This window comes from Myotis davidii, unplaced genomic scaffold (assembly GCF_000327345.1).
Source record: "Myotis davidii unplaced genomic scaffold, ASM32734v1 scaffold327, whole genome shotgun sequence".
NCBI lineage: Eukaryota > Metazoa > Chordata > Mammalia > Chiroptera > Vespertilionidae > Myotis > Myotis davidii.
The window spans coordinates 2,265,032-2,277,215 of record NW_006298628.1 but is presented as its reverse complement, the minus strand read 5'-3'; the positions used below and the strand labels follow the sequence as shown (position 1 = coordinate 2,277,215).

The 12,184-nt window shown below is 53.5% G+C and overlaps 1 protein-coding gene across 3 annotated transcripts in view; it reads right to left on the bottom strand.

Moving 5' to 3' along the window:
- Positions 1–7,872: 7,872 nt before the first annotated feature.
- The window catches only part of PHB (prohibitin), a 13,881-nt gene continuing 9,569 nt past the window's right edge, over positions 7,873–12,184 (bottom strand). The window contains exons 6-8 of one of the 3 annotated variants that reach the window (XM_006774242.2): positions 9,923–10,018; positions 8,162–8,409; positions 7,873–7,989 (exon numbers count right to left, since the gene is read on the bottom strand). In XM_006774242.2, coding sequence (XP_006774305.1) covers positions 8,197–8,409; positions 9,923–10,018 — 309 coding nt within the window. In that variant the 3' untranslated portion in view covers positions 7,873–7,989; positions 8,162–8,196. Of the gene's footprint in view, positions 7,994–8,066; positions 8,410–9,922; positions 10,019–12,184 lie in introns of those variants that run through there. The other 2 variants (XM_015570860.1, XM_006774243.2) reach the window with 2 other exon arrangements.

Here is a 12,184-nt window from a genome sequence, read left to right as displayed (position 1 = left end):
GGCTCGGCCCTTGCAGCTTCGGCTTTGCCCAAAAGGATGTCCAGCTGTCCGGGCTAATAAGCATATTACAGTTTTATTATTATAGACACAAAATATGTTTTATATAATTAGAATATACATACCCTTCCTCGCTGAAATCAATAAAAATATAGTTATAAAAAAAATGGGTGGCCCTGGCCGGTATGGCTCAGTTGGTGGAGTGTTGTCCCATGCACCAAGAGGTTGTCAGTTTGATTCCTAGTCATGGCGCATGCCCGGTTGCAGGCTCCATCCCCAGTAGGGGGCGCATTCATGTTTCTCTCTATATCCTCCTTCCTCTCTCACTAAAACTCAATAAAAATATTTTTAAAGAATGGGGTGGATTTGTATGTGCTATTGTGGTGACATGACCAAGATATTTTGATCAGTGAAAACAGCAAGGTGCAGAACAGTGCAATCCCTTTTGTGTCAATAATCAGAAGAGCGGAGGAATGCTCTCTGAGGCGTAGAGATGCACGTGCTGCGGAATGCCTCACTTTTTTCTGGAAGGAAATTTACGCAACCGAACAGTAGCTCCTCTGGGGGAGAGGAACTGTGGGAGAAAAGCGTGAGAAGGCTTTCACTTTTCATTGTTTATCTTTCTGCACTATTTGCATTTTTTAGTGATGTTGACATACTTAAAAAATATCACCTGGGGGCAATGGCATTATGATTCACTCTGTTCTATTCTTCACATGTCCCTATTATTTACAAGAGAGAAGTATTAGATCACTGAGTGTTATTTTTAAGGCTTAAAGAATCAGGCAGCGTGCATTTGCAGAATGAAACGGGGTAGAGAGAGGCTCACGCCTTCTCCAGGAAAACTGAGGGGAGGAGACGGGGAAAAGGCTTGGCTTTGAGGTCTGTACACGTCGGTAACAGACAGAATAGCCAGTTCTACACTCCACTTTGCGGACTCCTGATGGCAAGCGTTTGCGCTGTCTCTGGCTTCCTTCCAACCACGCCTTTCTCTGTCTCTCTCCCCATTTCACAGTCTCGTCAATTACGTTTAGACTTGAACCAAACAATGAGGAACAGAAATCTGAAGGAAGAAGGAAAAGATAATGCACCTCAATGCACGGGACCCGATCACCTGGCATTTGGACTACGCTGTTTTGGCCTCTTTATAAAGGACCTGCGTCGGGTTCATCTACTCGCCTGAAGTACATAGCCCAGGACCGCACACAGTAGGGACTCAATCATCAACCACTGGGTGAATGAATGGACCAACTTGTTTACACAACACTTGTCTTTTTAGGTCTGTTCATTCATCGAGAACACCCACAAGATGCCCAGCCGGCGTTGCTCGGTGATTGAGCATCAACCTTTGAACCAGGAAGTTGAGGTGCGGTTCCCAGTCAGGGTTCATGCCTGGCTTGCAGGCTCCGTCCCCAGTGGGGGTATGGTCAGTGATTTTTCTCATCATCGATGTTTCTATCTCTCTCTCCCTCTCCCTCTTCCTTCCTCCCTGAAATCAATTTAAAAAAAGATGTTTCTTTCTCTCCCTCTCCCTTCCTTTCTGAAATCAATATATATATATATATACTTTTTAAAAAAAGAGCATTCACAAGATGCAAGGTCAAACCTCCCCCAACTGCCTGGCAGCCTCTTACATTTAATTTTGCTCCTCCTAAATGTTTTAAAGAAATTAGGAGAAAACTCATGGGGCTTTAGAAAGAGAATCTGAAGTCCCCTCTGCGTCTTATTAATTCATCAACAAACGGGTGAGCTCCACAAACTGATCTCAGGTCTGCCAAAGCCAAGCACCCGGCGGCTTGGGGTGAGGAGGTGGCAAAGCTACACTGGGCGGCACTCCCCCTGGCAAAGCGAGGGGGAGCACCGGTTTGGCTGGTGCTTGGGACAGGACAGCGGTGTGTTTACAGCCACCGGTGCCCACGGGGTTCTCCATCAGGAAGTCGCCCGGACCCGGGATCCGCACCCTGGCTGCCAACCTCCCCAGCCCCTTCTCTGGGATCTTGTTCTGAACATCCTGTGCTTGCTGACGGGCCTGGCACCCGCGGCGGCAGGCGGGCTGCTGCCACCTGGCGGAGAAGCGAGGCACAGCCTGGCGGGCTCAGCCTGAGCCTTGAGAGAGGACAGGAACCTTTGAGCACAGCTCCCAGGACAGCGGACTTCAAACGTTTGCAGCCATGCCACCCTCGCTTCCAATGACAGCTGTGACCCAGGTCCTCATGTAAGACGGATACACTCCCCGCTGCTCTGGCTGTAGCAGGGGAGGGAGGGGCTCCCCGCTGGACCTGTTGGCCAGTCATTACCCCTCCGAGATCAACTGGCAAAGAGCTGATAGGCCGACCCCCTCCATGTAAGGATGGGGAATGGGGAGCTGGAGAGGTAAAGGGACCCGTGTAAACAGTGACCTAACAAAGGCTAATGCACAAACCCCTTGTACAAAAAGTCACTCTGGAGTTTGCGCGGCTAGTCTGCACCCTCGACCTCAAATAATGACTGAACACAGCTCACGGAAGACCAGGTCAAGCTACCTCCCTCGAGACATCGGGGCTCCTGGGGAGGGGACCCAGAGCACAGCCCCTCCTGCATCTTCTCGTATGAATCAGACCAGGTTCGGACCCGTGGCGGGCCTTATGTCCCTTCCCAATCGCTGGCATGGTGTCAGGGACACACAGATGCCCTCTGCCATCTCAGGATTCCCGAGGACCTTTCTGGTCCCTGACACGGGGGAGAGGCAGGCCGCTCCCGGGACATAATAGGGAAGAGAGTGAGAATATTGGAGCATCTACGCGCTAAGGCCCGTGCTAAGCATTGTCACATCTGTCTTCTCATTCACTCCTCAGCAACACTGCGGCGTGGGTCTTCACGTCCTTAGTTTTTTTGAGAAGAAGAAAAAAAAGATGTTTGAAGTATTCAAGGAATTTACCCAAGATCTCCCAAGCAGGGTCAGAATCCAAACCCAAATCTTTCTAACTCTAGAACCCATATTCTGTCTACTAAATCAGTGGTTCTCAACCTGTGGGTCGTGACCCCTCTGGGGGTCGAACGACCCTTTCACAGGGGTCGCCTAAGACCATCGGAAAACAGATATATAATTACATACTGTTTTTGTGATGAATCACTATGCTTTAATTATGTTCAATTTGTAACAATGAAATTGGGGGTCACCACAACATGAGGAGCTGTATTAGAGGGTCGCGGCATGAGGAAGGTTGAGAACCACTGTACTAAATGGAATTGCTTTATGGAGCGAGAAATACCGGACGTCCATCCCAACTCGGTGCTGCACAAGGTCAGCAAGGAGCGCTGTTGTCCTGGTTCATAGGTCGATGCCCAGCCTCTGAGCCAGGCCGGCCGGGCTTCTTCTTCTTCTGATATTTTCCCAACCATTTAAAAGGGTAAAAACCATTGTCAGCTGTGAGCTGTATGGAAACGAGTGGAGGGATGTGCTTGACCTACAGCTCACGTAGCTGGCCAGTCCCTGACCTAAGTGTTTGCAGCTCCTTCAGCCAAACGTAGACAGTTCTCTCCCAACTGTGGACTGGTTTCCCCAGGCCCAGTGCATTTCCATCCTTTCTCTCTCCAGCTCCGTGCATCTGGGCCTTGCCAAAGCTCCCAGCCTCCACCGTCCCGGGCAGGCCTCATGTTCTCAGGCCCCGTGTTGCCAGAGTTCCAGCACCAATGTCCTTTTTACAAAGGGAGACTCACAGGCACGGAAAGCTAGCAAGAGGTCAGCCAGAGGTAAATTCCTGGAGAAGAGGGATTCTAAGTGGGGCCTGGGACAGGGATTGAAAAGGGGAGGAGAGATTCTAACAACTATGATGGTGCCCGATGGGTACTAGACTTATCAGGGTGATCACCTTGTAAGGCAGACAGATGTCTAATTACGATGTTGTATACCTGAAACAAGGTTGGATGTCTACTGTAACTGAAAAAATTTTTTTAAAGACGGGGAGGAGAGCCCTGGCCTGGGTGGCTCAGTTGGTTGGGGCGTTGTCCCATGCCCTGCAAGGTCTCCGGTTCGATTCCTGGTCAGGGAACACGCACAGGCTGCGGGTTTGATCCTTGGGAGGGGTGCACGCCAGAGGCAAGCGATCGATGTTTCTCTCTCACATTGATGTCTCCCCCCCCCCTTACTCTCTCATCAAAAACACATTTTAAAAAGTTCTCCAAATACAATGTAGCGTTTTTGTGGTTTTTTTTTTTTGTTTTTTTTTGTTTTTTTTGCAGGGTGGGTGGGAGAGTGGTGCTTCAGGCAGAAGCAGGAGAGACTGAGCTGTGGGCAGGTGACCGTGAGGGGGCAGTACACACAGAGCCCATATGAAGGGAGAGAGTGTTGAGACGGGGGTCAGGGTGGGGCTTTAGTGGAGGGTTGGCCTGCCAGACCCTGAGAAGCCAGGTTGCGGTAACTTCATGCGATGGTGTGACAGGGGAACGCCAGGGCCTTCACTTCCAGCCCTCATTTGTAACCTCGGTCCTGTACTCTCTGTTCCTTCATCTATGCTTCGCCAAACATTCAGTAATTCCCATCAAGAGCCAGGCGAGTTTGGCTTGTTAAGGGAAAGAAGAGAAAAGGGGAATGAGTGTGGAATCACATACGTGTCCTGCACTCCGGAAGTGTAGAGCAGGAGAGAGAACGCACACATACCTCCCACCCAAAGATAGCGCCGACTGCCTCATGAACTGTGGTCACGGAGTTCAGGCACGGGAGAAGCAATGGACGGGGAGCAGGCGACACCAGGGGCAGTTCTGTGGAAGACAAAGGACTTGAGCCAGGACTGCAAGGGGAGGGGACATCTGAGTCTGTGCAACCTGGGGGAAGGGCTGTCCAGGAAGAAGTGACAATGAGCAAAGGGGGTGCAGACAAGGGCAAGGCACTCATTTTGGTGCTTGTTTTCAATGGGGGTGTTATTGGCATTATTGGGGGGCGATTTTTCATTGGATGAGTCTGCCCCATACCAAGGAGGTCTTTCAGCATCCCCGCCACCTCCCGACCCTCATCTAATGCCGGTAGCCACAGCCCCTTCCCACTTGCATTTTCCAGCCACGCTCCCCGCTCTGCGGGAAACGCTAGGTAGGTTTGGGAAGACAAGCAGTGAGATGGAAAGTTGGACTGGAACATTAGCAGCCGAGCACGGAGGGCCTCACGTGCCAGGACAAGACACTTGCGCTTTGTTAAGCAAGGAGTGTCCGAGGAGGGAGGGAACGAGATCTGCTTTAGAAAACCAAGTTTGGAGCAGGATGAACGGAGGCCTCCAGCAACCTCCCCCCCAGGTCCCTTTCAGTCAGGGCGGGCTGCTGGCGGATGGCAAAGGTCAAGGGAGGTGCTATCTGCATAGCCCTGTGGGTTGCTGGAATGTCCTATTAGAACTGTATTGGCTACATTGGGATTTGACTAATATTTCCTTGTCTCTCCCTGTCTTTCGGATCAAGCCACTTGGCAGTGACCACAATACAACTCCCCCCCTCCGCCCCCCGTTAGTCCACACGGGGAGAATTTATGTAAAACAAGAAGGAAAAGGGCAACCCTTTGAGGATTTTCTCTTCCTCCCTGTCCAGGGTCCACGGCCTGCTTAGTAAGAACAAGGGGTGCCTGAACAAGGGGACTATTCAGTCTGACCCCAGGAGAGAGGAGACCTCCCTGCCTGCCCCTCCCTGGCCAGGGCAGGACATGGATTTTGATCCACGGCTCAGAGGATCCCAAGCTGATAAAGGCTCATTGTGGCAGCTTCTGGAGAAACCCAGAGGCCATCAGGGGACTCTGGGGCTGAGCAGCCAGTTAACCGCCCTTGAACATTTGTGAAAAGAATTACTACTTGGTGGAAGTGGAAGCAGAATGAGGCCCCCGGGCTGCCGCTGGCACCACCCATGGCAAGGAGACGAACAGCAAAAGCAGCAGGAGCCGGGCCTGACAGCGAAGAGGCAGGCCAGAGGGGAAGGAACCCAGAAGCTGCGGAGGGCTCCCTCGCCAACACCTGCGGCCTGAAACCTGATCGCCCCTGTCAAATGCGAGAAACATGACTGCTCTCTTAAAATGGTCCCGGGGAGGAGAGGAGCCTCCTGCCCGCCCCTCCCTCCCTCCGAGAGCATCCGAAGCCATAAACGGCAGGAAAGAACGGCTGTGGAACGGGAGTCGGCCTGGATCCGCTTGAGGAATTATGCTCTCTCTGCTCCAGCCTGAATGTGTTTTCGAGTCCAGGCACCTTATCATTCGCAGGCCTCGCTGTTCTTACGGCAAAAACACGAGAGTAAGAAGGAAGATCCTGAGATAAATGACGCGGGAGGTGGCAGGGAGGTGGGCCGGATGGGAGGCTGGTGGGAGTATCAGCAGAATGCGGCTTTGGTGGGAGGCGTGAGGTTCAGCCGAGGGTCAGCAGCCCAGAGCACACGTGTCACTGGGGGGTGCCTGGCAAGGGTTTCCATCCCTGCTGAGGGGCCCAGGGAGGGGAGCGGGGTGCAAGGGAGGGAGCACTCGATCCCCAGAGCTACCTCTGTGCATCGTCTCCGCCTTCCTCAGCTGACAGCTGGCCCTGTCCCGTGGGAGGGAAATGCAGGATGGAGGTCAGAGACCCCGGCCTTGGCCAGGTGCGGGACCTGGGGTTAAACCGAGAGCAGAGGTTCAAGCAGTCAGTGCGCGCGCCCACAGCACGTCCTGCTTCCGCGTTATTCCTGAAAGGACTGGCACGGCTCATCCCTGTCTAGCTCTGCTTTCCCTCCCCGCACCCCCAGGGCAAAAACGTGGCCTCGTAAATGCCATTTCTACATCAAAGCACGGCAGAGCCCCCGCAGCCACCTCCTGTACACAGGAACCAAACCAGGGCAGAGGGCTCACACTCATGTGTTTTATGTCCCGTCAGGGGGCTGATGCTGACAGTGCCGGGCGGGCCAACTCCCAGTTCACAGTGGGTCCAGAGCCTCAGAGGAGAGTCGATGGCCCTGCACTCGCCGGTACCTGAGAGCCCATCTCATGACAAGCCTCACCTAACACCAGACATTCACTTCCGGTTGGGGATGGATCTAGAACACGGCCGTTTTCTGAAACTTGAGCATTTTCTGCCTTGCTGGAGATTTCGTCCCCGCTGGCCAGGCAAACATATGCACACAGAAACTGCGGGAACGTTCTGTTCAGCTCCCACAGCTCCCAGACAGAAAAACAAGCCCAGAAGACGGAGCTGCGAGGTCTGGGTGCCATTTATTGACGGCAGTTTACACACACTGGCCTTCTCCCCAAGGCCGCTCCTTCAAAGCGCGGGCACAGGGCCGAGGAGCGCAGAGCGCACGTCCCTGGCAGGCACGCCCAGCCCACAGGATGCAATCCTTCACGATGGAATTCCGCCGGGCACTAGAGACCGAGGTGGGGGTGGAGAGGAAGTCTCCCACGGACTCACATCTCAGTTCAGGCCTCCTCTCCCATGAGCCAAGTCCCTCTCAGCTCAGGAACCCCGGGGGGCAGCACATCCAGCCCACCCACCCGCACAGGGCAGACCCTCCATCCATGCCGTGCACACACCTGCCCCAGAGAGAATCAGCCTTATGGTAAGAGGCAGACCGCTTCCTCTCTGACCCGCCCGGCACCTCTTCAGCCGGGTCTGCGCAGGAACTGCTGGAAAACGGAGGCCTGCGTGCTCGGTCCAGCCGCGCGGCGTCTTCAAATCCCGGTAGACGGAGGGCTGCAGGCTACCGGTTTACTCAGGCTGACCACTGCGCTTCCCAGCCCATCACACACACGATCTGCCTTTCTTCTGCCAACTGCCTCCGCCTGGGCTGGAGCTCCCGCGGGCCTCCAGCTGGGACAGGAGTCAAGCTGGTCTGCACAGGCACTTGGCATTTTGGGTAGGGAGGTGGGTCAAGAAAGTGGGTGGAAATGAGAACAAAAGAGTTTCATCTGATAAGAGTGATTACAGAGCTGAAGTGATTTTACTTTTATTTCCTTCACGTTAAGCCAATCAGGAAATTTCACAGTGATTCTGGGGCAGAAGGAACGTGATGCCCAGAGTCCTCAGGGTGTCTCGGTAAATACTACCCACAGTGCAGTGACATCAGCGTCACCTTACTACCCTTTTCCCAAACAATTTTACTTTTATTTCCTTCACGTTAAGCCAATCAGGAAATTTCACAGTGATTCTGGGGCAGAAGGAACGTGAGCTCAGAGTCCTCAGGGCTGTGGCCCACGGGGCCCGAGCCGGTGCGGGCAGGGCAGGGCAGGCCTCACTGGGGGAGCTGCAGGAGCACCGACTGCCCGGCCGGCAGGTAGGTGATGTTCCGAGAGCGGGAGAGCTGGTAGGCGATGTCCTCCGCGGCTTCCAGCTTGCGCAGCTCGATCAGGCCGTCGCCCGCAGTAGCCAGCGAGTTTGCGATCAGCTCGGCGGCTTTGGAGTCGCCCTCAGCAGAGATGATGGCTGCCTTCTTCTGCTGCTCGGCCTGAGACAGGGAGGTGGGGAGAGACCGGGACCACACCTCAGGGCGCTGGAGGGCAGGCCCAGGCTGGGCACCCTCACTGATTCCCCAAGGAACTCTGGGTACCTGCTGCCTCCTCCCCCGGATGGGGTGCACAAGCACTGTGTGCCACCAATCTTCCCCTGTCCTGGACCACCCACTTCTCCTCATGTTAGGGATACATTCTGTCGGCTGCACAAACAGCTGTCTTGTTCCAAAGTCTTAATATTAACAGCAATCCAGCCCGGCCACGCTACTCTGAGCCAGAGCATCCCAGGCCAAGGAAAACAGAGCGAGAAAAGCAGAATCACTGCCCAGGCTCCTTCTTCCCTCCGGTCCCAGGTCAAAGTGACTTTCACCAAAGCCGGCGTCGCTAAGCCGGAGAAGCAGGTGTGTGTGGCACTCCCCTGGAGCTGCCAGGAACCCAGGCACCCAGGATGAGGGCTCCTAGGCTTGCCACACTCCTACCAATAGGACCTCTATCTGCAACGCATGACCAATAAAATGAACACAACTTGGAAACCACTAGGCTCTGTGACTATTCACTCAACAAACGTTTACCGAGCACCTAGTAGCTCCAGGCACATGTCTAAGGCTCTGGAGATAGGCAGTTTATATAAAGAAAAAAAATATTCCTGCTCAGGTCACCAAATGCCATCTGTTCCTCCTCAGAAATAGCTCTTGCATTCATCCTCACCTCTCCACCCGCTATCTGTGCCATGGTTTAGACCAGCAATTTTCAACCCTTTTCATCTCATGACACACATAAACTAACCACTAAAATTCTACGGCACACCTTACTTTTTGGTGATCTGACAAAAAAAAAAAAACAGGTCTAATTTTGATTCATTCACACCAGCTGGCTACTGGTTATTTGATGCTCTAAGGGAAGAGGTCAGGGCCCTGACTGAATAGCCAGGCATTGCGTGCGTTAGACTCTGCGGTACACCGCTCGGAAATCGCTGGGTTAGAATGCCAATGCCAACGCCAGAGGACGAGTGGTGGGAAGGAATAAACACACCTTTGCAGAGACGGGAAGACCGGGCTGCTATGCAAATACACTGTGTCCCTCACACGCTGACACATCTGGATGGGCTTAGCATTTGAACAAACCCAGTGACGACAGAGCACCTGGTGCAACATTTGATCCCTTTCGCTGTCAGCTTTCACTGTGTAACTACGGTTAAAAATGACCTCTCAGCGAAGCTGAAAATGTGCCAGGAGAAAAACATTTTTATTTGTAGAAAGTGTTTTTGATCTTAGGGAAGCGGAGGGAAAAAAATGGCCCTTCAGTGATTTGGGAACGTAACTTCACATAACCCCTGACTAGCCCCCAAAGACTCTGGAGCCAGTTGCAGGAGTACGGTCCTTCCATCCCCTTCCAATGATCCCGGAAGGAGAGATGACGGATGATGAATTTCCAGGCCACCCAGCAAACGGGGAGGCCGAGCGCAGGAGAAAGGGGAGAGGGGCTCCTGCCATCTGGCCGAACGCTCACCTTTTCCACCACAAATCTGGCCCTTTCCGCTTCCTGCTGGGCCACCTGCTTGGCTTCTACTGCTTCTGTGAACTCCTTCCCGAAGGTCAGATGTGTCTGAAGGGAGAGAGTGAGCGCAAGATGAGGCGGTGTGATTGCTCAGACAGCATGGCTGCGAGGCCCCCGTGGCCGCTGGGGGGAAACGCCAGGAATGGCTCTAGCAGCTGGAGGCTTCGTGAGGCTGGATCCCCCTTCCACCTCCATAGCTGTGTCCAAACTAGGTTACACCCAGAGCCCTCGGCTGCCCCTCTGCTCCCGTACATCATGCTGTCATCTCAGTGCGACCATCTCAGATGGAAAACGGCCCACAGGCACTGAAGGTATCTACTCAACTGAGCACCTCCCTAGAGAAGGAGACCTGTGGGTCCCAGCGCCCCCACCATGACCAGCACTCTTGAAGGCCCTCTGATGCCCCTGGGGAGGCCAGGTGGAGCCCCCGAGAGGGAGGGATGAGCTGGTTCTCAGGGGTTCGAGGGCCTGCTGCTCTGTGCTTACGGGCTAACCAGCCCCTTCCTTCCCACAGCACCTCCACCACCAAACAGGAAGAGGACAGGAGAACGTGGGACGCACATCAGGGTGTTCCCTGTGTGAGTGCTTCTGGTAAAGGGTTTAAAAGAGAGAGAAGGCAGCTAAAGCTATTGCTTAGGAAGAAGGTTTAAAATTCGGATTACCCAGACATCCCCTAAGAACATAAATAACTGAGGCTTGGCCGAAGTGACTGCCCCACTGATCGTGCAAACAAAGGGAACAGATCTCAGAATGCCTAATGGCGAGTCTAGAAATGATTTACTTATTTATCAACTTTTTTTATGAAAAAGGAAGAAATAAAGGGAAAAGTAGCTTTGGTTTTGCTATCAAATTCTACTGTTTTTATTTCCTCCTCCACTCTCCCAATCTCTGCTTTTTAAAAAAGCGTAAGTAACTCAAGTTTCCTCCTGGAGAGTCAATCCTAGTCTCACTGCCTTCGAATTGTGAACACTCCTGACGCTTACGCTGCGGCTGTTCTACTTTGCCTGCTGTTTCTGGACTCTTGGTCAACGTTTGAGGAAGAAAACGCAATCCTGAGAGATGAGGAATGAAATGTGCAATTAAGGAATAAGTTTTCTTTCTAAAAGGGCCAGCTGAGGGCAGCAAATTCCCCATGAAATCTAATTTTCTTCTCACACCTCTTAGATATGGTTTCTTGTGGTCAGCCCACATTTCCCCAGAATGGAGCATGTGGTTAAAGTCTCACAAAAGGCCACGCTTCTCCTTGGGTTTTTACTTAGCATTTTCCCGCAGCCGAGGTGCGCCGGTTAACAGTGGGAACCCGAGGAATTACCACTCGTCAGAGCCAAATGGCTGCAGCCTGGAATGTCGCCAGTAGAGGGAGCCCACAGGCCCTTCCCTGGCGGGCAATGGCGGCAAGGTGGAGCCGGTGGAGCCATGCCCTGCAGCCAGCTCCGGGTGCTGGAGTGTGATGTTTAAACAGCTGCACAGATGCTGAGGGGGAAACGGTGCCTTTGCCTAGCGATGCACAGGAGAACGAACAGGAAACACTACCTCACTACCTGAACAAATCACTCCAATGGTTTTTCCCACGAATCTAGAAACATGAACCCTCCCCTCGCCCCTCCATCTGAAACGCTACTCGGCCTGTACTGCTTTCCGTCTGACTTACGGCGTTTGGCGTGTATAAATACACAGATATGCAGGCTCAGTCCTCGGCGCTGGGGAGCAGAACCCTTCATTTACACGCGATCACCTTGCACTGGGGGTTCCCACAGCTCAGGTCACTGAGCCTCAGACCCTACGTGCTGGGAAATGCCCACGGGTCGGGCTGGGAGGTCTGCGCTCGGGAGAAAGACTACTCGAGTGTTCTCCAGTCTCGCCAGGCAGTTTCCTCCTGTGTCAGACGGTCAGCAAGGCACCACTCCCCGGGGAGCTCTGGGGAGCAGGCATAGGCAGTCACGGTTTGGGACGGTGAAACACTCGTGGTTAGGTCACTGAGCCTCAGACCCTACGTGCTGGGAAATGCCCACGGGTCGGGCTGGGAGGTCTGCGCTCGGGAGAAAGACTACTCGAGTGTTCTCCAGTCTCGCCAGGCAGTTTCCTCCTGTGTCAGACGGTCAGCAAGGCACCACTCCCCGGGGAGCTCTGGGGAGCAGGCATAGGCAGTCACGGTTTGGGACGGTGAAACACTCGTGGTTAGGTCACCCCCCTGGCAGCGCCAGAGTCAAGAGT